Source organism: Bombus vancouverensis, chromosome 14 (genome assembly GCF_051014615.1).
Source record: "Bombus vancouverensis nearcticus chromosome 14, iyBomVanc1_principal, whole genome shotgun sequence".
Lineage (NCBI taxonomy): Eukaryota > Metazoa > Arthropoda > Insecta > Hymenoptera > Apidae > Bombus > Bombus vancouverensis.
In genome coordinates, this window is record NC_134924.1 from 1,346,453 (window position 1) to 1,371,994 (window position 25,542).

The 25,542-nt window shown below is 40.5% G+C and overlaps 3 protein-coding genes across 3 annotated transcripts; all 3 read right to left on the reverse strand.

Annotated features, from left to right (window-relative positions):
• Positions 1 to 5,155: 5,155 nt before the first annotated feature.
• On the reverse strand, positions 5,156 to 10,651 carry LOC117158164 (uncharacterized). The gene is made up of 4 exons (XM_076624466.1): positions 10,618 to 10,651; positions 7,940 to 8,233; positions 6,352 to 6,712; positions 5,156 to 5,621 (listed from the first exon to the last, which is right to left on the reverse strand). The coding sequence occupies exons 1-4, from the start codon at positions 10,649 to 10,651 to the stop codon at positions 5,378 to 5,380; spliced, it is 933 nt and encodes a 310-aa protein (XP_076480581.1). The 3' UTR covers positions 5,156 to 5,377.
• Positions 10,652 to 11,955: 1,304 nt separating this feature from the next.
• On the reverse strand, positions 11,956 to 12,351 carry LOC143303601 (uncharacterized). Its single transcript, XM_076624467.1, has one exon. The coding sequence runs from the start codon at positions 12,349 to 12,351 to the stop codon at positions 11,956 to 11,958; it is 396 nt and encodes a 131-aa protein (XP_076480582.1).
• A 3,698-nt stretch (positions 12,352 to 16,049) lies between these two features.
• LOC117158187 (uncharacterized) lies at positions 16,050 to 19,330 on the reverse strand. Its single transcript, XM_033336835.2, has 4 exons — positions 19,150 to 19,330; positions 18,374 to 18,718; positions 17,426 to 17,822; positions 16,050 to 16,461 (listed from the first exon to the last, which is right to left on the reverse strand). The coding sequence occupies exons 1-4, from the start codon at positions 19,328 to 19,330 to the stop codon at positions 16,050 to 16,052; spliced, it is 1,335 nt and encodes a 444-aa protein (XP_033192726.2).
• Between the last annotated feature and the right edge of the window lie 6,212 nt (positions 19,331 to 25,542).

Here is a 25,542-nt window from a genome sequence, read left to right on the forward strand (position 1 = left end):
CACATATAACATTAGTATCATGGTCAATTGAAGGAGATTTATTACATTGAAACCATTCTACCACGTCGGTATTATCACAGTCATCGAATCCTGGTATTGTATTCAATGCAGAAAGAGCCTCTTCTACATGCTAATATTAACTTCTATTTCCTCCTGTATGGTGTCTTCAATGTATTTCGCTAGCTTTTTTCACGCTCTTTTTAGTGTTACACATTTAATCTCATTTTTAATCTAATCGGTGATGAAGTTATTTCCTCTTTTTGCTAGTAGTATCGTTGATTGTTAATGCGAAACGTATTCGGATAATAGGGACTTCGAATAATAAGTATTCGTATAATCAAAGTTTTACTGTGTTATGTCAGATTATTAAAATTTAGGGTATTTATTTTGATTTTGTATTTTGTATCTTGCGTTCTTCGTGATAGGGATCAGTAGTAAAATTAAATTACTAATTCCAAAATTATTCATTGAAATTAAGTGTTAAAATGTCTGATTTAGCATTTTTATCATTTTTCAAAGGTTTATATTGAAATATCTGAAATTCTCCGTATTTTTTACTTATCGTTCAGAGGTCATGCTAATCAATAAAATAATATAAATCTAAATTCATAGAGAACTAACAATTACAGAATTATTTTTTTAAATTTATCTCGGAATTTACAAAGATTTATACTGTTTCCTTGCAACATATAAAATGGAAATAAGACTTTTGTTTAAGATGTTGAGATATTGTTTTTCTTTTTGATTATGTTGTATTAAAATGAATCCTTTTAAAATGTGTCGTAAAATATATCTATTGAATAATGACAAAACCAGAAAATCAATAAAATTGTATGTATCAGATTTTTCCCTTTAGATTTCATATATAATATTTCAAACATTTCAAACTGAATGTAGAAAAACAAGACAAAGGTAAAAGAAAATAATAAAACTTTTAGTATTTTGTGATGTTGCAAACATTTTGTTACATGAATGTTTATACAGAGGATATTGACTCTGGGTGGGGTTTATGTTTGTTATATATGAATATGTGATAGAAATGAAAAAGAATGAAGTTTCTGGAAGAATGTAGGTATGAATGTTAATGTGCAAGGATGAGACATCTTAGGGGTAAATAGAGACTTCAGGGTGAAAGTTTAATGAAATAGTCTTCGAAGAATTGTGAGACGCTTTAAGGCAAAAGAAAAATACTGTAATTATTATGTTCATATATTATTACATATCGTTAGGATATACATATTATGTTTCGGAGGATAAATTGTTTCATAGATGAGGGCAGTGGTGACGACGTATCTCTCCTTTTACGTTAATTCTTTAGGATGTCATTACTTCGTTTTACTAGTCAGAACCTTGTTTAACATCAAACATTGCAAGAATGAACTAAATTAAAACATACAAGTTACCCTTCAATGATGTCAAAAAATCCATTCATAAGCAACCCTTTAATTCTATGCCTTTAATCCACAAATTCGAAACCCCGCAATAACATAACACCAATCAACAAACAATTATACAAATATACAAGCCGCCTCTCAATGATGTCAAGTGTGTCATCCAAAAAGCAACCCTGTAATTTTACGAATTTTCTTGATCAAACAAATTCTAAACCGCGCATGATATAATATGAGTTAACAAACAAACAAAAGAGAAGAAAGATCCAAACCGAGATTAAAAAACCAGACCGAGAGGCATAAGCCACCCTCAAACCTCCGAAACCACCCGAAAACCATGAAAAGGAAAAGAAGAAAGAAACCTAACCTAAAGGAACTAAATTAAGACACACAAGCCACATCAGCTGCTTTTTGCGAAACCGCGGAACACCGTTTCAGACTTTCGTTACGGGGATAGGTTGAAAAGCTGTGGCTCTTGTCGCATTGTGCGCCGTCGAAGCGGGAAACGTTGCGCCCTTCGTCGACCATGCAGCCGACGACGATCGATCGGTGCACCGTAGTATATGTGCAACGAGGATAACGCTTTGCCATGACATCGTCGAACGAACGAGGATGGTAGAATACGCGCCTCGAAGAGGGCGAGGAAACCAGCGAGCGGAATACCGCTCGTAAATATCGGTGCTGAGTTCACGGGCTGTGACGGAGGTCAAGTGCTTGGCCATGGTTGCAGTCATTGGATAGTTTGAGGGCCACTGGATCACCGTACTCCGTTGTTCACCAGGAAATCGCACACGCTTTTCCTGCAATTTCGTGAGTGTGTCGTTCCGCCCAACTGGGTTATTTGTATGTACTATATACGCGCTAATAAATTAGCGGAAAATTTTTGACCGGAGACATCGCGCGATCAACTTGCTGCGGTTGATTGTCGAGACTGGAATTGAGAGTCATAGGGAGAAGAATGCGATCGCTTTTCAGGGTTTATTCCGCAGCGGTTGTAAACGCCGTGCATTGAACTTCGGCTAATGTATAGTTGGATTGGGGCTTCGGGTTTACTTTGATTTCGCTATTTGTGTTCCGCGGATTTTACGAAATGGGAACTTTTACGCTGTTTTTGTGGTCCTTTCGGATGTGTTGATAAATATTAATACTGTTTTGTTTTATTTTATTTGGTATCGTCTGCGGAAATGATTGTATTGTACTTTGTGTTGTACTTTAATAGTAAAACTATCAGAGTGGTTAAAATGAACGATTTCTATGCTTTTGTAAAAATTTCATACATTTATAGCAACACACTTTTGCGAACTTGGATAACTTTTTTGTAAAGTACTGAAGTTACCAGAATGGTTACGATGATCAATTCGTACTTTTTTTTTAGTAGAAATTTTGTAGATTTGCAACACGATTCATGTTTAAAGACTTCAATAAGTTTTTGCAAAGTATATAAATAAATACTTGCCTTTTTCCTTTCATTGATTCCTTTGATACGAATTCTAGACTATAGTGAATTATAGTGCTGTCACTTTTTTTTGGCGTACATTGTTGCCTTTATCTTATTCCAAGAAAATTAATTGGTTTTTATAATGATACAGTTGCTTCTATATCATTATTCATCCACAAGATGTATTAATAGCTTTTGTTGTTAGACCTGTGAAAATCTATGTTCGCCGTACAAATGTGTTGATTGAACTAAGTGCAGCGGATCTTTAGAAAAAGTGTTAGATTTACGAACGTATCGTGCAGTCAGGAATTAAATAAAACGTGGAAAGAAAATTAGATTGGATCGAATGTACATCAGTACACCTTTCCGATAATTAATTAAGCTTCGTATTCTCTTGGTAGATAAAAACAAAATGTTTGATACTCGAATATAATCAAAATTAACATGGGTATGTTTAAAATATGCATGTAGTCGAAATCTGAGAATATTTATTTTAATATGTCCATAATTATAATATGTATATCATTAGAACCTTGACAGGATTAACAAACATTTTTCCTCAAAGAAATTGGTGATGATGGAATAAAGTAACCATTACAAAATTTTCAATTACATAGAAATATCATTTCATTGAATCATACCTCAAGTTACATACATACGATTGACGAGCTTCTATTTCGATTCTGAAGCGTTGCTTTAGAATATTCAACTAAAATCTTTAATCAAACATGAGATATTATTGCATAATAATACAACCCCTATTACAACTCCTACAACCCTTTGTAGTTGGTTGATACAGAAATTCTACATTTATGTACCTATTCTTCCGAAACCTCATTTTATTTTCTTATCACTGCGGTAATATAATTTATCTATATATTGCATATATATATATTGCATCTATATATTGCAATTATTGCTGTTTAGTTTTTAAATCAAAGTAAAAATTATAATCAATTACAATTCTCCCAAAAATTGTTCTAAATACAAAATAAATATTTACCGTACACAAATGAAACGGAATTACTCTCAAGAAACTTCCCGGTTAGAAAAATTCAAGTAAACTCAGCGGTCAAATTCCACACTCTATATGCATCCTGTATTCTATTCTCTTGCGTACACAATAGCCAAATAACGAGTCGGGATAACGGAGGAAAGCTTGTAAAAGCCCACCGAAACAAAACGCGGAATCTTTTTGCCTTCGTTCTTCAAGGGATATGTTTTCGCTCCCTGTTGGAAGCGTATTTTCTATCCAATTATGGTTTACGAGATAGCTCTTTCGAAGTAGCTTTTGGGATACTATTTCTACATATGAAACGAAACTCACGAGCAATTCTTGATTTAACCTGGATCATGGAGCCAAAAATTCTTCCGTAATTTTGCAAGAAATATTGAAGAAGACAGAGACAACTGTGGTGAAAGTGTCCTGGGTTCTTCTGCATAATAATTTATTTAATAATAATACTAATGAAATCGACAAATAACGAGTGCAGGTTATAGATTTTTGTTGCACAATTTTATTATTTTACATAGAATAAAATAATCAGCTAGCTTGGAATTTGATTAAAATTGACTCATAGAATATCATTTCTAATTACTTTCTTGCCAAATTTAATATTATTATGTAAGGAAATTTATTAGCACTGGTAGTCTGGTATCTGTGATTTGTAAAATCATGCTAATGAGTTTAATTGTACAAGAAAACCTACGCCTAGGCCGACTAATGGTCAATTTCCTTTGGGCTATGACTCGCTGTCGTTTGTTACTACTACCAATGAAGTACTTAAGCGACGGGATTATAGGCGGTCCCTCTGTGTTTGCCCTTTCTTCCCTTCAGTGGGGGCTTTTAATAATTCTATCAGAGGTCGTTTACTTGTTTGGAACGAAGGTGAACGCTCCTATAGGAAAGGGACGCGTGGTTCGCAAGAGGTTTGGAGATTTGCAATAGTAGAAGTACAGTCGATTAGTTGGCAGAAGAGGAAAATTAGGCTGCCGCTTTATGATGGACTGAATTTATGTGGTTGTATTAGAGGTACTTAGTGGGAATGTTTTATAGCTATATTCTTTGACGTAAATGTCGTTCAGATTAATAAAGTTGCTTGTATTTAAGTGACTCAAGCTTGAGTTTGAAATTAGTTGAATTCAAGTTTCTATTCATATAAGTTAAATTATTAAAATAAATAGCTTGAATTTCAATCAAATTTCAAATAATATCAAACCCTATCTTTTTAAAGAAAATGGGTAAAATTAATTTCCACTATAGCGATATGTAGTGGAATAAATCTAATAATATATATCACGATATTATTGTTTTATTGTCATAAAATGTAAACGTGAACCTATTACTCATGACTACACTTGTATGAATCACCACGACCATAAATAAGTATTCTACATAATTGTCGATTGCAAGAAGAATTCCAATAAAAAAATGTTACCACGGGACATTTCATCTTTTTTATATGAATAAACAGTCAGTTTCATTTGACGTCATAATCTCAAGGCATGAGTTTGACACAACACGATCAATTTGTCGATGTATCCACGTTTACGATTTTGTCGTATCTTCTCTCTTTTTTCCTTCCTCGTCGTCACTTTCGTCTTCGTCGATGGACAGATCCGAACCATCGTCCTCTGCCTTCTCTGCTTTTTTTTCACCATCGGACTGATTTAGACGTTCGTTTTTCTCGCTTCCGTTCGCGTTATCCGGACTCTTCCTTTTCTCTCCCTGTTTCTCGAAGTCGTAATCATCATCGTTCTCGACCTCTACCACTTCTTCCTCGGCACCAGATCTAAAACGAATTCGTTCGGTTTAATTACTTAGAACGGCGGCCCTGGCAACGACATCAAGATCAAGTTAATAGTACTAATTCTATTATGATTGTCCTTCGGGATGGTTCTATGAAGTTAAATTTCTAAGAAGAAGAATGTTCTGGGAAGCTACGCTTCATATTCCTAATATAAAACTTTGATGTGAAATTAATAATCAGATTATTAGACTGTAAATGAATTATTACATTGGAAATATTGGAATGCTATTATCGATAAATTATGGATTTTTCTATGTTTGCAGAAAATTTGAAGCAAAAATATACGGGACATATGCTGTTAGCAATAGATATAGTAACATACACTAATTACGTTTATTGGGAAATTCTACCTCTTGCTTTATTTACTGTATTACGATATGAAACGCATATGATGCGAATCAAGCAATAGATTAACCCAAGATAATTGGAATAAACAGATCTTCTTTAAAAATACAACAATCGAAATCCTTTCATTCAATTGTTGACCGTGGCATTTCCTCTCTTAAGAAGGATGACATTTCCAAAAGGCTACTCTATAAAGTATTCTATAGAGTATTTTGTTTTATTGAGCTTAGATCATTATACGTTGAACATTCAATTTGAGCTTCAAACTTTCACAATACGCGTAATTGAAAGAGTTTCTATGGGTATTTCTCTTACATACAAACTTTATTTCGGGAAGGTAAAAGAAAAAAGAACTTAGTAGAATTACTCGTCACGCCTCCTGCCGTGTCTTCTTCGTGATCTCCTTCGCGATCTCCTTCGCCTTCTTCTGGATCCACTCCTGGATCTCCTTCGCCTTGAACTTCTCCTCCTCCTGCTCCTACGTCGTCGCCCCCTGGCGTCCTGCACCTCGTAGTCTTCGAATCTAATCGGCGTTCGACGAGGCTTTCTGTCCTCAACTTGTGAAACCGTGCTGTCCGACTTTCTATCCTTACTTTCGTAATTGCCTTCGTTCATGAGATCCGAGGATACACGGAGAACTTTGTACGCCGCGTCTTTCGGGATCAGATAACCGGATTCTACGCCGAAATCGATTGCCTTCTGGATGTATCTTTTCATTTTTCTTATTCCTATAGAGAAATAGGATTTTATAATATATTTGATAAATATAATATATGCTCTAAATATAGAATTTTTAAGAATATGTACAATTTTGAGAAATGTTTCGCGTGTATTTGGTATTCAAAAATTATTTTCAAAATTATTGTGCTGCATTGAATAATGGATAGAAAAAATAATGCGTTGAAAAAACTCATAAATGGTTTGTATAAAAGACTTGTTGTATTAATCAAATGATGCTGAATCAATGATATTGGTTTATCGAAAGAAAACGTGACTTGGAACGTGAAAGTTATTAATTTCGGCTAAATGGTAAGTTGTATGTTGAAAAAAGGGAACGTTTTATTTCTATTAAGCAATAAGTTACATATGAGGTGCAGTATGTCGGATTATCATTTAACTGCCTTCGATAATAATAATGCACTGCTGTGTTAATTAATCATTTTATTGCCTTTATATAACGGTGCAATAAAAGGTAACAATACCCATTGCTCGACTTTCGCCCTCATTAAGCAATTGCCATTATCATCAGATCATAATAAATATTACTCGACCTACGATTATAGTTAAGTTAATTAGTAACAAATAATAGTATTTAGACAGGTGTGACTCATTATATAATTTCAGTACGTCATTAAATTAACCTAGATACTATGCCGATATCACAAATGTGACTGTCTTAAGTATAGCTAAGGAAGGGTAAAATATAATTATTGAATAATACAAGAAAAATCTCGAACATAATAATGATAGTTTATTTTTTCTGCCTCTTAACTATGAAAAGGCACAGGGTTTACAATTGTTATCTTTATTCGCCTTGAACTCTCGACCATACATCCTTCTAATACATATATCTCACACTCTTTTTACCAGACTATTTAACTATTAACCTAGCTATCGATATAGAGTATTCTACGCAAAAAGCGTAAAAAGAGATCTCTACTATAAAGGAATATAAAAAGGTTTAAAAGTTATACATAGAAAGTATTTATAAAAACAATTCTCATTAAACACCAGTCTAATGTAAACAAAGTATCAAAGTATATCCATCATCCATAAGATGAGAAACTCATAATAGCTTGTAAAAAGAAAATATATAATAAAACTTGAAAAACCTATAGTATCGATTTAAAAAGTTTATACAACAGTAGATTAAACGTAAATAATCTGCTAATCTGTTTCGAACAGTGCATCGTCTAGAATGTAGGAACAATTTCCATGACTTTCATTGCACTAACCTTCTCCTCCATTGCCCCTATACATGCATGACGAGAGGGTGTGGTCCTTGGAGGTTTGGCGTCGTTTCACCCGGTGAGTGTTGGAATTCCTTGCCGAACCTTTCCGTTTGTTGGCCATGTTACCGCCAGGTCGAGAATCTAGGCAATCCAAAACTTCCTCACGGCGTTTCGGCCGCTTGCAGTACCGACACCTCGTACTGTAATTTCGCAACGCTTCACAAGCTTCCTCTTTGCTCCCGCCAAGACGTAGGAATTTGTACACCAGCTCCGAGATATTCGGTTTACGACGTAACTCTGAAACGCGATAAACTAGTCGCCGCGCTAGATTCCAGCTATACTTAGACAAGGATTTTCTTTTTCAAAGCTTCCAAGCTTTACGTGTAATTCTTTCGCAAGTTCAGGTAGAAACGCGCAGGAGATGCAAGAGAATTTGAGACGACTGCTAAGTGAAAATTCTGACGCATTGCAGGTTGTTTGATATTGAATGTAACTTTTTTTTAAGAATTTTGTAAGATTTAGAGATTTATTGGTATTCTTAAAGAGCTGTGGTAGGATATGAGAATTCTATGAAATTCGACCGAAAGCTTCTGTTCTTGAAAGTCCAAGGATGGAAACTGGAATGTGTCTATTCTAAACTTTGGAAAAAAGGTATTTCAACTTTAAATATTTCACTATTTGTGGATCGTCAAGCAATTTCAATATTACAGAGAAGTTCTAATCCAGAAAAGTTACAGAAAGTTAATCCGAGTGATCTTAAGCTTAAATGTAAAATTTCTAATCTTTTAAATCGAATACATATTTTAGAAATCCTCGTAAAACGTAGAGTCGATTATTTTTAGGCTGAGAATACAATGTAAGAATATACTGAATTTTTCTTCAAATCAAAAATATCTATATCGGAAGTCGCGAAATTTCCAGTATAGAATAGGATCTCTAGGCTAAGTAAAAGAAATTGGCAGTTGTTTCAATTGGTCAATTCGATTTGAATAATGAAAACGCTTGGAAGGTACCTTGGAATTTGCGGGAGAAATTTTTAATGATGTTCCACGATGCTTGTTGCAAATATCAAACGAAGCTTGGCGTTTCAGTTCAAAGAAATCAATTGAAAAACGACGGAAGAATTACAAAGTACCAGACGTGGGTGTCGTTACGAAATGTAATAAACAAAATAGAATATATTTTCAAGCGATGAATGGCTTCTTTTGTGGCCATTGCTGACAATCAAAGAAATAGGTCAATAAAATCTGCTAGGCGATAACGTATCTTTATTTTGAAAAAAATATGTATTTTAGTCTCGATAATTCCCCAAATTAATATTCTAATGCAATTTCATTTCACCTCTTTCATCGGGAAAAACAAAAAAGTGTCGAAGAATATAAAAAGTCGTCACTTCTAAAATATATAGAGAATACGCTACGTCATCATTCCAATGAATTTCTCGTGGAAATAAAACAAGGATTTTGTCATCTCAAATCTTTTCCAAGATCATCACTCACTCATTTTGTGATGGCTTCGCGCATGAGGACGTCTCTTTATGTGGGCCATTTTTTGCTTACTGATGGATGTGAAACTCCTCTGGACGTCCGTACTTGTTCCTCAGCCGCCGTTGTTTCCGAAGGATTTCGATAGTGCAGCCGAATTTTTTCTAGGATTTTGATCGGTCGTGGCGCCGAATTTTGTCTAGGAATTTTCAGGACATTGATGAAAAGAAGAGAGGCACGACCGACGGTGCCAATCCATCGGTTCCTTTCGCCTATTCTTTTTTTTCACGGAACAACGAAATCTCGTCTCGTCGACTACATTCACACGTTTGCTGTTCTCTTTACGCGTTTCATAAAGCAGGCGTTGTCTTCTGCCTACTTTCTCATTCATTTATTTTCTATTTATCACTCGAAGTTGCCGAAGAATCATTTTCTTTGTCATTTTTTGAAACTTGATCGTATTAAATACTCTACTTTCGATTTCTATTTAATTTCGATTAAAGAAAGATCATGAAATATATTAAGAAAGATAATAAAAAATGATTAATTAAATTGCTATTACACAATATTGTGTACCAATTACTGTACCGATTGTAGTAAAGCTCATAATTAAATTAAGCTTATAATTACAGAAAATGAAACTTTTTTTTTATTAACGTGAAGGAAATCCGCACGGACACCAGACCGCTTCTGGGGAAAAGCGGTGTGATAGTGCCGGACTCCAACAGACTAAAACCTCCACGATGACCGTCCCGGCTGCGATCGAGAGGGGCCCGGAAACCGATGTGAGCGACACACCGCACCCCCCCCCCCCCTACGCACAATACATCCCCTAATGGAGCGGTGTGCGGCCATGTCACACCGCGCTTCGTCGTCGGAGCCGCCGTGCCAGGCAGTCCAGTTCCCTTAACGGACTGCTTTGCGGCCCCGAGACGCTGAGCTGCCAGCGCCTAAGTTTGAACCCTACCCGGGCCTCTGCCGCACCCTCGCCGGCCGCTCCTCTCGAGGTGGGAGTCCCGCACCCTCGCCCTCTCCGCAGCCTCTTTCCGAAGCATAACCTGCTCACAGAAGAAGGTCACGGCCCTCCTCCCTCTCTCGTTTACCAACAATGCCTCGAGGATCGCCGGAGGCGAGAGGTCCCATCCGATTTCCACGATCGCGCGGTCGCCTCTTTCCCGATTCGGTGCAGGTACTCACCGAAGCAACCGTGTCCGGTGAGCACCTGCGTCATCCTGTAGGTCAGGGGAGGCCCGCCGCCGTCCAACTAAACGTCCCAGTTTGGAAGGACGGCCTCGAGTACCCTTAGCCCAGGCGCACCCGCTCTCATGTCAAGGCTCACGCACCATTTGTCGAGCAAGGCCCGCCGTGCCCGAACCCTAACGTCGGCGTCCACCGGGCCGACCCCGCCCGACAGACGCCGAGTGTGGAGATAAATCTCGCGACACCTCAGGGCCTGCAATTCGAACGGGGGAAACCCGGCGAGCACCGCCGCTGCTGCCGCCGAAATGGTGCGGAAGCCCCTCACTACCCTGATGGCCACCGTTCTGTGTAGCCTCCTAACCGCTAAGAGACTGCGACGGTTGGTCATCAGGTCGTCCGCCCAGATCGGAGCTCCGTAGAGGAGCCTCGATCGCACCACGCTGGCGTACAGCCGGCGCACTCCGACGCCGGGCACGCCCAGCCGAGGCAGCAAACGTCCTAAGGCGTTCGCCGTCGCCTCGACAGACGGTGCCAGGCGCTCGAAGTAAGCGCCCAATGTCCAATGGCTGTCGAGGGTCAGGCGATAACCCGCTGGAGGCGTCCCGTGATCGGCCCTGCGGCAAAACCACATTGCCTCGGACTTCTCAGGGGGCACTCTCAGTCCCAATCCCTTGATCTCGGCGACCACGCAGGCCACCGCCAGCTCCGCCAGATGAACGATTCTACTCCACGCCGTGCCCCAGACCAGCACCAACGTGTCGTCGGCGTAGCACGTCAGTGCCGAGTTCGAAGGCATCGGCGTCCGAACTACCGCGTCGTACGCGATGTTCCACAGCAAAGGACCCAACACCGAATCCTGCGGGACCCGGCGGTGTACAGCCCTCCCAGTCATCCATCCGTCCCGGACGGTGTGGACGATACTCCGGTCCCGGAGGAACGCCCGGACCACACCCCGCAGGTACGCCGGTACCCGATGAAACTCGAAGGCCCGGCATATCCTGTCCCAGGGGATACTGTTGAAGGCGTTGAGCACGTCCAGCGATACGGCCAACGCCACGTAACCACGCAGCTCGGCCCCATCGACAAGGGAGCGGACACGGGCGACAGCGTCGGCCGTAGACCATCCTCTCCGGAAGCCGAACTGGCCGTTGTGCAGTTCGGGAACACTCCGGGACAAATGCGACTCGAGGCGTGCAGCCACCAGTCTCTCCAGCAGCTTTCCAGCCTCGTCCAAAAGGCATACCGGCCGAAAGGCGGAAAGCGAGTCCGGAGAGCGCCCCTCCTCCCACGAAACGGGAAATTCGCCCCGAGACAGGCATCCCTCGAACAGACGCATTAGTCTCGGGGCCAAGACCCCGGCGACGTCCTTCCGCAGGCGGGCCGGGACTCCGTCGAGGCATACACGAATCGCAGTATCGCGTGCATGTCGCGCCTCAGCCGGATCGCTCCCGCCTTCGCGTCTTCGTCGGTCGGGGATCCTTCCAACCAGGCGACGGCTATAGCAGCCGCCGCCATGAAGTCTTCGTCGCGGTGACCCACCGCCCACCGCGGAAATCTTCTCCTTCCCAGTGGGCCGATGGGCCTGCCCGCACCTAACGAACGGTCGCCCATCGCGCCGCCAACCGTCACCTTCATCAAGATGTAGAGGTAGTCCGAGAGGGTCTCCTCCGAGGACACGCCCCAACCGGAAACACGGCGAGATGCGGCAGGGTTTGCCCACGTGAGGTCCATTATGGGCTCGACCCGCCACGCCACGCACGTGCTGGACGACCCCTGGTTCATAAGCCGGAGATCGAGTGCGGCCGCCCAATCCTGCACGTCGCGCCCCCTTTCGTTGGTCCTGCAGGAGCCCCATGCCGTTGAGTGGGCGTTGAAGTCCCCGAGGACCAGTGACGGACAGCATTCCGTCCGGCTGATCTTGAGCGACACGTCAACGGCCACCACGGCCAGGTCGCCCCATTTCACGGCCACAAAGCCTCGTCCCCGCTCGATCGATGGCGACCGAACTGATCAGATCCCAGCGCCCCGTGACGCGTCGGGAATGCTGTACGGCTCGGCCACCGCTGCCAAACCGATCCGTCTCTCCGCCAGGCTCTGGAACATTAAGTCCTGAGCCCGGCGGGAACGGTTAAGATTGCACTGCAGGAGCAGTTGTCCTTCTCCACTTCTTCCGTTCACGTCGGGGAAGGCTCCGTCTCCATAACCTCCTCCGGGCCGTTTCCCTCGCAGTCGGTGCGTCCGACTTCTCTGTCTTCTCTTCTGGCCTTCGTGAGGACAGTTGGCGGCGTCGTTTCCTTCCTCGTTGCCGCGTCCCCTCCGTCGCCTGGAACGGCCCTTGTCTCCTGTGCGGCCCTCTTCTTACAGGCCGGCGGTTTGCATGCCGGTAACCCCATACGGTGCGACGCGGGCAGCCCCAGGTCCGCGCACACCGGACACTTAGGTACTCGCGCCGAGCAGTCCCTGGCGCGATTGTCCTTCCGCCCCGCACCGGTAGCAGCGCTCCGACCGGTCGGACATCGATGTGCAGTCCAGGCGCACGTGACCCGACTCCATGTACCTGAAGCATTGGAGTGGGCGCTCCGGCAGAGGGGAAACCCTCGCCGCTGACCAACCAATGTTAATCCTACCGCCTGGTCGGGCCTCTCCTCTTCTACTGATTTTCCTGGCTGCTATTAGCGAGCAGCGTAGCCACACCGACCCGAGGCCCCGAGGAGCGAAGCATATGACTCCCACGTTGATCTCGTCGGCGCGACAGCCCCCGACCTCGGAAACGGCGGCTACCACCTCCTCCGGGGTGGCCGAGTCCTCCAGTCCGGTCACTCTTAGCTCGGTCGTCCTTCGCGTTACGGTTACCTTGGCGGGCAAGTCCTTCAGCGTAGCCGCCATCCGCTCGGCCAGACGTCGCATCCCTATACGTGAAGCCCGAGCCGTCCCTCACGGTGAGCGATACCGCGGCACACCGTGGGGGTCGGGGAAGGCCAGGCACTTTCTTACCGCGCGCGTCCCGCCACTGCCGGCCGCCCTCTCGGGCGCCAAGGCCCCTGTTCGCAACATCAACGACAGCAAAGACGACGATACCCGTCCCTTGATTCTCGCGTTCTCGGTCGGCGCATGGACCGTTCGAAGAGGTTGCGCCGCTGGTTTCCTGTTCTTTCGCCTCGCTCTCCCTCTTCCTCGTCCTATGATGGTGGTGAATCCTACCTCGTCAGCCGACGACTCCACGATCGACCGCGAGGTGTCTCTCGCCGACTGCAACTGTGCTTGCACGGTTCTTGCGGCGGCGGCAGCGTTCGTAGCCGAGGGGATCGCTCCCCCTGGCATTATTTCTCGCCAGCACTCCTCCAACTTACGGAGGAACTGGATCTTGAGATCCTGACCAGGGGTGGGGGGGGAGGACCCATAATCGCTCCCGTTGAGGCCCCGGGAGTATTTTCTTTCGTCCCCCTCGTAGAGGTGATCCCCACCTCCTGTCCTTCACTACCTGTCGTTGTTACCACCTTTGGCTGCCCTCTCCGTGCCTTTCTTGGTCAGCCGTTCCACCGTCTCTTGGAGACGACTGACTTCTCTCTCCAGAAGGCGCACCCTCCTCCGTAGGTATGCGACGTCCTCCTCTTCCTGACCGTGGGTCAGTTCCGCGTCTTTCACGTCACTTGCTTGCTCATTTCGTCACTTCGCGTGTCGTCACCGCCGTCGGCACCGCCGCGGATGGTAGAGGCGGCGGCGGCCACAGTGGCAGCCTCGGCGTCGGTGTCGGTGTCCGGTCCGCACCTTGCTCCCCTTTTCTTCCTTTTATCGGGAGCCGGCAGTAACGCGGAGTCCGGATCCCTCACGGACGCGTCCCCCCGCCGCGAGCGTCGTCCCGCGCCTCCGCCGCGACAGTTGGCGGCGAGACCCCCCGGTTCGCGTGTCTCCTTTGCCAGACGCATGAACGTGTCCGGGGGTCTGGCGGCCAACCCTCGGACGGCCACGGATACTCGATGACGACGCAGCGGGGCCCGCTTTACAACCCGCGGCTGCGCCGGTACTGGAGTATCCCTCCCCTACACCGTAAACGAGTTTTTGGTTCGTTTTACTGTCCATAATAATTCATAAAGAGTCGCCGAGGTCGTCAACAAGGGTTTCCATCCTGGTGCCACTCACTCGTTTGCACCCTACCCCGGTCAAGGCTGGTGCAGGGTGACGGGGAGCCCCACAAGGAGGTGAGGTGAGTGGTCTTGGCAGATACGCCAACCGGGCTCACCAACTTCTTCGAAGTTCTCCGCACCGGATCGGCAAACTGGCGGGTGCCAAAGGTGCTGACCAGCCACCACCCGGCTATAGGAGAATATCAGATTTCCCAGGGCGTGGTCCTACGCCCTGAGAACCCGTACCCGCCTCGTGCTCCCCACAGAAAATGAAACTAAATTAGATCTATGCACAGAAGAATTTCAGCTTCATTATCTTTTATATCTATCAGGACAAGCAAATACTCCACAGTTTCTCATTTAGTTTCCTATTTATGCAACTTTCAATGTTATTATACTATTACTTACACTAATATTATTACTCCTCCCATTTCGCATTAAGTTCTTGGCCTGTCCCATTATAAGCCAGTTCTTTGACATTGCAATATCCAAACTGTTTTCCATCTGTTGACTTTTCTGTCTATTTTTTTGTGTGCACATACACATTGACGGAATCATGGCGACAACTTCCGATTCGTGGAACCCGATCAACCAACCACGATCACGGTATTGTATAGCTGGCAAAGGGTGATGAGGGTCAAACTCCACGACCCGAGATCGTCGACGTCGTCATAAATTCTCGAAAAAATGCCGACTTGCATGGTAGAGAAAATCTCGTTATTGATTTTGAGAGTTCAGTCAATCAATACAAAGAGTTTCAAATATAAAATCTGTTATTTATAATTAGTATAAATCTAGAATCGTATTTCACGCGTTTTGTGATGAAAAGCTTGTCGTTGCTTGCACTGTAGTACAAATTTTAAGACATATATATATTTTATTCTAAATTCATGGTGAACGTTGTTGAAATTTTCAATGAACGTAAAATTATACTAGATGGTAGAATTGGTTCTTACACGATCACGCCGATGTCCTGCGGTAAATTTATACAATTCCAAACATATACTAAACTGCTATAGTTCTAAGAAATACATACTAGAGATGGTCTTGTTTCGCTAGAATTACCAGAAAATCGCCAGAGTAGCTGATATTACATATACGATTCAAAATTAATTTTATTTGAAATTTATATAATTACAAAAGGAATTAAAATTGTATACATACTAATAATACACTCCTAGTTAAAAGATATCCAATAAATCTCTATAAAAAGCTTCTTCTTTTAAATTTAATATTTCAAAATTGTGTAGAAATCTTTTACAACATTTTCTTCACTTTTTTCTAAATAAATTCTACAATAAATAGTTAATCCAAATTCTCAATTGTATCGTTCTCGTTATTTTCTTCATAGGAGGCATCCAACTTTTCTTCGACGATTTTCCCTGGATTTCCGGATGATCCGCTGCTATTTCGCAAAGCATCCTCTCGACTAGTCGTCGATTTCTGTCGTACTATCGCCATTCTTTCGTTGATTTCTTCGTTTTCGCTCAATTCCGCGTTGTATGCATCCTCGTTGCTCGAGTCTGGTTTATTCTCTTTCGAATTCTCATTATCTCCTTTTTTTGAACGGGAAGACTTAGCCCTGCGATTTCTGTGATCCTCTTTTCCCTTGTCCACATCGTATTTGTACGAGTTTCGCGTATTTCTTATTTTCTTCTGAGTCTCATCGATTTTGTTGCTCGGGCTCTTGGACAGCGTTGATATTATTAACTTATCTCTGAAACAGAACATCAAATTATTTTTCAAGCATTTCGTCGTTTTGTTCGTGAGTACCCATTGCATCATTTTGCTCATAGTAGGTGAAGTTTATAGATATTTTGCTGTTTTGTTCGTAAACACCCACTTGTTTGTTTTGCTATCCATAGACCATATTATTAGATCACTTTGTCGTTTTGTTTGTGAATGTCCGTAGTTTTCTTGTTATGTAATTAACTATTTTATCGACGAATAAGACTATAATAAATATTTTAAATAAAATGAATCGCTTTTCAGTAATTATAATATTAGAAGGATAATTTAGAAATTACGATTACATGGAAATATTAACATTGTTAGAGTTTACAAATCTCTATGTTCGAATCTCGATTTTGTTTCAACAAACCGGAAGATATTAGCTATTTTAAGAAAAACTTTAGTACAAAACTGAAATAAGACAACATTTCCCAAAATCAAGATATTTTTTAACGATATAAAAATATAATTAGTACGATAGTGATCTGAAAAACATAGTAAGATTTAAAGATGCATTACTACATTGCGGGTGTTTATACAATTAGAATTATGTAGATTTACAATATAATTATGAAGTTACAAATATTATAATTGTATAAAATTCATATATAATATGCAAAAATATAGAAAATAACAAAAATATGAGAATGTATAAAAATCAGCAATCTAACCATTAAAACAGAATTCTAACGATTTTAATATTGGAAAAAGATTTTAGTTAGTATTCGATTAATTAAACCCTCATCAATTATTCAAACTTGACAAAACATCATTAATAGTAGAAAAAATTAACCAGCAATGAGCAAAAAAGACCTCATAAAAATTAACTAATGGTCCGTCACAAAAAGTGCATACCCAAAGATATTTGCCCCTAATTTCCAAAGCTCTTGTAAATCCACAAAAAGCAAAGAATAACATAAGAAGCACATAACAGCGTTTAGATCACTAACTTTTTTCCTTTCCTAGTTCTCCTTTTTCTGCTCTCCCGTGGAGTACGTTCCATGGTTTTCTTCCTGGGACTCTTCTTCACCTGAATCGAATTTTTCGAGGTCCTCCTCCTTTTTCGAGGCGGAGTTTCCGGATTTGGTGTATTTTCACGGCGTGTGATGTTCTTCGTGTCCCAAGGAGGGGTCAATCGACGCCGTTTCTGGGCATCGGCTATCGGGTCTTCTTCACCTCTTCTGGCCCTCCTTCGTCTTTTCCGTGATTCTATGTCACTCTTCTTCGATTCTATCAACGTTGGAGATACTCGTATCACTTGTCCTTGTGGACCAGCAGGAATTAGGTAACCGGATTTCACGCCGAAGGAAAGTGCCTTGCGGATGTACTTCTTCGCTTGCCGTTTTCCTAAGGATTAGGTAAAAAGTTTGTCGCGCTATAGAAACTTTATAAAGGTTAATAGAATCTGAAATGAATGATGAAATTCTGTAGATTTAAAAAACTAACTATAATCGAGTTACATTGATATAATAGACGTGTAAATTGATTCGGTGCCTTTAGATTTATCCGTCGCTAATCTAAATACACGTATTTCCCCGCTTTATGGAAATTTTGAAACGCGTCATCTTTGTTTATGTTTTATACGTTATATTTTGATGACTAAATTTATATTACGTGATCGTCAGGTTGATAAAATTTCTTCTTACGATATTAGATACAATTAAAAGAATAAACTGAGTTAAAAAATATAAAGAATATTAAAAAGTTCCATTTTTAGAGATGTAGTTAATTTTTTATGACTATCAAAACTAAAGAAAACTTAAAAGAAAACTTGTACAAAATTTGTGTATAGTAGTCTTTCTATTTCCTCGAAAGTATCCCTGACAAAAAATTGATACCAACGAACAAGGCCTCGAGCTTCTAGCAAATACCGGGATTAGAGAGCATCCAAGCGATACCTTCCTCTATTCCGGCCTTGATGTAATTGTTGATGACCTGAACGAAAGATTTTTTCTTCAGCAAGGCTCTAGTGTTATCGATCGTCTTCGCGAGAGCAATCGGTTCCATGGAAACATTCGAAACGCTGCTGTTGTCAGAGCTGCTGGCTACTGAGCTATTAGTGGCCTCCATCTCTCTCGACAAGTTCTCCACGGACGTTGCCACGGATTTTGTGTACTCTGAGTCCTGAATGGACGGCGAGCTATCGCGATGGGGCGAACTATCGTATGAGGACTCTCGTGTATTTTGGTATTTCCGCATGCTTCCGTGAAACCTGCCGCCTCCAGGGACTTTTTGCTTTTTTCCTGAAAGAGATTCATAATTGTTATTAATGTTCTACGTGTTCGAAAGCTGTAATATCGTGTGAAATATTCCTTTTTCCCACAAGAACAAGCAGTCTAGAAGACTAGTGAATGCTCTATCGAATGGAAATAACTATTATCTTTATATTATCTTTATCTTTTTACTGTGCGGCAATTATCTTAGATCTATTCTATTATTCAAAGATTAATTTGTATTATCGCAAAATTTACTACTAGACATCGATAAAAAGAAACTTCTGAGGAAAAAAGAAATTAAATCTTTTTTTTTTACACGCAGCTCTTTTATTTTCATTTCTAATAATATTCATTTCAATTGTTTCAATTGAAATGTATTGTATCTTCTTGGAGACTATAAGAAAAATAATATTATCGACGAGACTCGTTATGACAATTCATTATGCATAATATAGCACCTTGGTTATGTTTGCTGTTGAGCAGCCTGTACACCATTTCTCGTACAGTCGTGGGTTGATAAAGAGTCTGTACTCGGCGTGGAATGTTTTGTCGCTTAGGACGTTGTTGATAGCTATAACGTGGCCCTATTATTTGTTTCTTCCAGAGTCGGCCTTTTGATTTCCCCTTTGGCGGTGCCATTATTCAGTAATGACACTTTTTTTTTCGTCCCGTGGATTGCTTCTCGCTGAAACAGCGGAGTTGTTGTCGCCGTTGAAAAACACTCGTTTCCTTCGGTTCATCGATTAGCAGCTACGTCATGTTGTATAAAAAGATGTCACATGTTTGCGTTTTTGTTCAGTGCCAAACTTTTGTCGAGTTTACTAATTCATTCTTAAAATATTATTATTTTTCGAAGATATTATTCGATATTATTCGATTATTTCGAAGATAACAATAAAATATTGGAAATTTAATATTTCTATGCAAAACAAATTGTAAACATTGTACTATATATATAGTACAATATTTAGTATATTACTATTGTACTACTTTTATTACTACTAGTATTATGCTATATATATATAGTACTATATATATATACAGTACTATATATATATACAGTACTATATATATATAGTACAATAGTACAATGTGTGCGTGTGCGCGCGCGCGTGCGTGTATATGTGTATGAAAGTACTGAAATTTGTTTGATGTTATTTGGACATTGACATTTTAAGCTATTTCAATTTTGGAGGGCCTTTGTGCAATAGTCTTCGATACTTAGGGTCATTTGAATATCATGAAAGGTCATATAAATCGCATGGGTACTTAGGGTGATTTGAAGATCACAAGGTTCATCGAGATCGTGTCGTTGCCAGTTAGATCAGAGTTAGTACGTAACATTGAAAATTTGGTACTGAAGATTATTTAAAGGTCATGAAGGTTCATCGAGTATTAATCATCAGCATTTCATGCAACTAGGAAGTGCCATATACATCATGGTGAGAATTTTCTGGATACAGGCTACTTGGAAAATATATTTAAGCAATAACTTGCTTGCTGTATGAGTTCTCCAAGTAATACACAGGAAGATCTGTCACGGTCCACCATCCACAAATCCTAATCATCCTTATTCAATTCCAATTCGAAATAGCTTTCACAAGTCCAGTATATATATCACAGATTTATTACTCTTACTGCGGCCAAATTTCACAATCGTGAAGACGTCAACCTTGGCTTGCTCAACTTAGCACCCGATGGATCTAAGTGTAGCGAGTCTCGAATCGTCTCGATAAGGTTTCCTTATTGCGGAATTAAGGATGTCCTGTTTTGTAATTTCGTGACTCTAACTGTCGTATTTTGCAACGTGCACGTCTTTTTTAATTTTAATGTATCCAATTTTCGTCATCATCATCTGAGGATTTCGCAATTATAGAATGAATCAAGCAACACTATATTGCTATCGGCGGTATTAGCAATAGCGCACTATCGTTCTTGTCAAATATCCAAGCTATTCCAGAGTTTCATCAAATTTTACAAATCCAAAATTCACCCCACTTATCCTTGACATAAACGTTGTCGAATCCCGCAACAAGAGATTCTGCCAACCTCGCTATCGCCTCGAGCTCGTCGTCATCACCGTAGAGGCTATCTTCATTCTACCTTCGTGCATTATAACACTCATCTCATAATGTTTCCTCCGTTGTACATAGTATTGAAAGTTAATTCGACAACAATTTCCCTATCAGACTTTCTCAAAGAATCTCCCCTTGCAGATGATCGTCGAATTTTAAATTTTATACAAGTTATCTAAAATTTTGATATATAAGATCTGTGATCTATACATCTGGTTGTAACAATCTGATCACTAGAATGCGGATATTTATGCAGTCATATTTTGGTAAATGCAAGTAAAAGAATGGAACTTAGGTAGAAAATAGTTTTATTCTATTTTGGATATTTTTCATGTTTTTTGCGTATTATCTGTATTTTCTACATTTTTATTTTTAACATTATTTAAAACAATTTTTTGATCTTTATTTGAAACTACCTTTAAGTTTCCCATAAATGCATAAAATTAACAATATTCCTAATCACTTAAAGATTATTACATGTATTATACATGAGAGCGTCTTTCTTGCAGAATCACTGCTCGATTTATTGTACTTTAATCGTTGTTCGAGCAGTTAGCTCGTTTGCTACTTTTGGCCAGTCTGTGTATCGATCAACTGTCACGTGGACGAAAAACTTTCAAGCTTTGTCCTTGACTATGCAAAGCCACCCAGCGCCCCTAGCGAATTTAACGTTCTTCGCGCTCGACTGGCCACAAGGGAGAGTGTCACGGCTCTGTGAATGCCTCGCCGTTGGGATTGTCGCGGATTTCTGTCTCGTTCGAGTTGGAACACCAGTCAAGAACGCTTGATGAAACTCGTCCGTGTTAAAAAACGATGCATTTGCTTTAATTCGCCCTTCGCGGAAACGTCGCTCGATTGAACAATGAATTATAGTTGAAAAGCTTCTTGATAGGTCGATGATCGGTACGGTGTTAGGATGAAAACATTCTAGTTCAATGATGTCAGATAAAACAGATGGGGAAGTAATGGATCGAACGTGCAGAATTCAAAGAGAATGGAGGTTTATTATAGTGTTAGGAAGTCGAAGATTTATTGCAAAATAAAAATTCTATTGCTAGGTTAAGTATTGGTGTATAAGGGCAACTGACTTTAAGGGATGGTTAAAGGGATTCTTTAAGAAATGAGCCAACTTTTTACGATTTGAATCGTTCTCCCAAAACGAAAAGTATATTTTTTACATATTATTAGTTTTTTCTATAGTCTCAGGAAATTTAAAAATTGTCGTAGAACGTATCAGAGAGAGAGAGAGAGAGAGAGAGAGAGATTATTCCCTTCTTTTTCTATCACATGTTAGATACTATGAAATCTGTGAATAAATAAATATAAATATATGTTGGTAAGCAATTAAATCATAAGATGTGTCAAATTAATTATACTATGTTATGTCAAATATTATATCATTTTAGTCGTGCACTATAAAATTTCTTTTACGAAGAAACGCATCGTTATTTTCATTTCTTCTGCGAGCTCGTAGAATATCGAAATATGTCTCTCAGGAGCAGTTCTTTTTGTACCTTTCCTGAGAAACTAGTATGTATTCCATTTCTATATCGTGGAAGGCCAATAACGCTCGAAGGGTTAAGAAACATTACCAAATATAGAGAAACGTCTCCAGTTACGTTCTTACATACGTATATTGCAATAACTATTCCAAAAGGAAAGAAGGAAATGCTAAATAAAATCGAGGCGTTCAAATGAGGGCCAAATTTAAGAACAGCAGATTTCCTTTGATGTATCGGCATTATCTTAAATGTACATAAATATTAGCAATCCTTAGTTATTGTTCGTCATTCGTGTCTCCGTCAAAGAAAATTCACATTAGCGAACATTAGCGAATATTAGGCAACATTTTGAACAGCGAGTATGTACTCCAGTATACAATTAAAAAGGATAGCGAGCGTTTGAAGTAGTGTTGACACATTAAAGACAATGGCAGTTCATTTTTGTTTTTGCACGTTCGGTGGAGATAAATGGCTATTCACCATTTCTACAGATCGATGGTAAATGCTCAGGTACACGTTTTCATTCACAATCATTTATCTGACACGGATATTCAACAATGATGAAAATTTTCATAAACGTTTACGAATGTTTATGAACGTTTGTTAAAAGCACGCGTTTGATGGTTATCCGAAATTTAATATACGAAATTATTTTAAACAATTGCAAATACAATTATTCGTAAATATTCGCAAATGTTTGTTAAAATGGATATTCAACTTTTAATACATCCACATAATATATCTCACTTCAAACACTCGCAAATGCAATTATTTACGAATGTCTGCAAATATTTGTCAGAAGCTCTTGTCACTTATAAATACTACAATGATACACAATTATTTAATATAGTTCGCACACACTTCGTGTTCCCATTGATACAAATACATACTCGCGAACATAAGCAAACATTCTCAAACATTTTACACGAATATCCAGCTCTACATCCTCCGTTCTAGAAGCCGAGTGATTCTATGTACGCTTTCTTTTCGACATAAAATACGTTTTGAAGGACGTGTAGCAACACACGAACGAAAGAAGTTCGCCGTGATAGCGAAAGCAATGTCCCGTGGAAATGTCTTACTTTCCTCTTAGAAGGACATCGTAAACTAGCGGTTGCAGGTGAACAACGAAGAAAGGAGGGAAAGACACGACGTAAGAATCCTCCAGGGAGGCTTTTCTTCTCCCTAAGCCGAGACATTAAAGGGAGTCTCGCGTTGCTTCTCACCCTTACGGTCGAGTTAACGTTTGCCGGTTTGCAGCTTGTGAAAATAGGTCAAGCATCGAACGATTGTCCGATCCGACGTCTCGCGTCGTTAATGGCTTGATGCAAACGTCGTCATGCCTCGTTTGAGAATGGAGTGTATATATGGTTGGATTCGGATGATTATGGCAGTGAAAATGAATTCGTGAGTCGAGGATGGATAAGAGGTTTCGAAGCTTACAAATATAAGACGTGTTAATTTGTTGGAAATGTTAAGTGCGAAATTTAAGGAAAATTTAATTTAGAAAATTACATAGGTGATGTAACAAACACGATAACATTTGACAAACATTTCTAAACATTGTTTCCATACGAATAATCCATCATTGACCATTTACGATCTCTTGAAAAATTTTTTGTTCATTCGCAATCCACAAGATTGGAAAATTTTAACATTGCAAACGTAGCAAACTTCGTTATCAGGCCGATGTTCATAGTAAATAATCTTTCTCCAATTCCGTTAAATACAGCCGAAAATACATCATCTATCATAAAACAAACTTTCTGAGCAAACTAATATGTGAGAAGAGATTTCTTGTGATTATGAAAAAGAAAGTGATATCTATCTCCATGCTTTCTGTAAAGACAGGATCGATAGAATATAATTATAGTGATTCTTATGGAGGGAAGTTTAGCAACTTTGGTGGGAATTGGGTTTGTGTAGTCTTCTGTGTGTGAAGATACTAAGGCGAACATTTAGGATCTTCGACAGGAATCGAATTTGGGTAGTCTTCTGTGTATGACGGTACTAAGGCGAACGTCTAGGATCTTTGATAGAAATTGAGTTTTAGTAGTCTCCTTTGTGTGTGAAAATATTTAAATGAAGATTAATGGTAATTGCTAAATTGATTGGACTTTTTTTGTATTAGAGAAGGGCGAACAATTCTTTAAATTAAAGAGCGTATAACAGGCGTGTAACATTCAAATTAAAACATTACATTTTTTAAGAAAATTATATACGCAGGAACACATTTCAATATCTGATTCATAAAGTAAATAAAAATGTCTCACATTCAGTGGGGACTATGGTTTGTATTTTCTTAAATCTTCTAATAGATCAACTTTTTTAGTGTTAAACAAAAAACAATTTCTGGTATACATAATTTAAGGTGTTTTATTGTTGAAGTTCCCATCTTATTTCGTCTCGGTGACTGATTGTTCGGGTTTCTCGAGATCGGGTTGAATTGGCAGTGGAACAAACCTTTTGACGGCCCGATCCAAAACGCTCTTTGCCGTCTGAACTGTAGCTGTCCGGATGATACCATCGGCGCCTGGATGAACCTTGATAACTCAGCCCAGAGGCCAATGCATGGAGGGCATGTTGTCCTCTCTGAGGATGACGATTGTGCCCTCTTGGATGCTGTGTCCACCCTTGCTCCATTTATTGCGGTTGGTTAGCTCGTTCAAATACTCCTTATGCCAACGGTTCCAAAAATGCTGTTTAAACTGTAGGATATGCTGCTATCTGGAGAGTCGGTTCGATGGAATGTCTCTGAAATCTCGATCACGTAAGCACATTAATGAATCGCCAATGAGGAAATGTCCGGGAGTGAGGACTAGGAGATCATTTGGATCGGTGGAGATGGGAGTTAGCGGGCGTGAATTGAGGACTGCTTTTATTTCTATGATGAGAGTATTCAATTGTTCAGAGGTGAGTAACTCGTTGCCGACTACACGCCTAAGGTGGCGTTTGAATGACTTCACCGCTGTTTCCCATAGCCCACCGAAATGCGGGGAATGAGGGGGAATGAAGCGCCATTCGATTTGTTTGTCGGCTAAAAATGCGGTTACTTTTTCTTTGTGGTCGTCCGATTGTAATAAATCATGAAGCTCTCGTAATTCGTTGTTTGCTTCTATGAAGTTGGTGCCGTTATCAGAATGGATGGTGGAGCAATACCCTCGTCGAGCGATAAATCTACGAAGAGCGGCGATGAAGGCTTCGCTAGTGAGATCGTCAACGAGCTCGATGTGTACCGCTTTAATTGCTAGGCATACGAAGATGGCTACGTATA

What these genes read in the sequence shown, in the direction of transcription:
- LOC117158187 (XM_033336835.2), bottom strand. Translation starts at nt 19,330, where the DNA reads ATGGCACCGCCAAAGGGGAAATCAAAAGGCCGACTCTGGAAGAAACAA. An exon ending in CAACAGCAAACATAACCAAG is followed by an intron (nt 18,719 to 19,149) that starts GTGCTATATTAT and finishes AATCTCTTTCAG; the next exon opens with GAAAAAAGCAAAAAGTCCCT. An exon ending in AGAACTAGGAAAGGAAAAAA is followed by an intron (nt 16,462 to 17,425) that starts GTTAGTGATCTA and finishes GTTCTGTTTCAG; the next exon opens with AGATAAGTTAATAATATCAA.
- LOC117158164 (XM_076624466.1), bottom strand. Translation starts at nt 10,651, where the DNA reads ATGACGCAGGTGCTCACCGGACACGGTTGCTTCG. An exon ending in CACCGGACACGGTTGCTTCG is followed by an intron (nt 8,234 to 10,617) that starts GTGAGTACCTGC and finishes ATCGCGTTTCAG; the next exon opens with AGTTACGTCGTAAACCGAAT. An exon ending in TAGGGGCAATGGAGGAGAAG is followed by an intron (nt 6,713 to 7,939) that starts GTTAGTGCAATG and finishes ATTTCTCTATAG; the next exon opens with GAATAAGAAAAATGAAAAGA.
- LOC143303601 (XM_076624467.1), bottom strand. Translation starts at nt 12,351, where the DNA reads ATGGACCTCACGTGGGCAAACCCTGCCGCATCTCGCCGTGTTTCCGGT.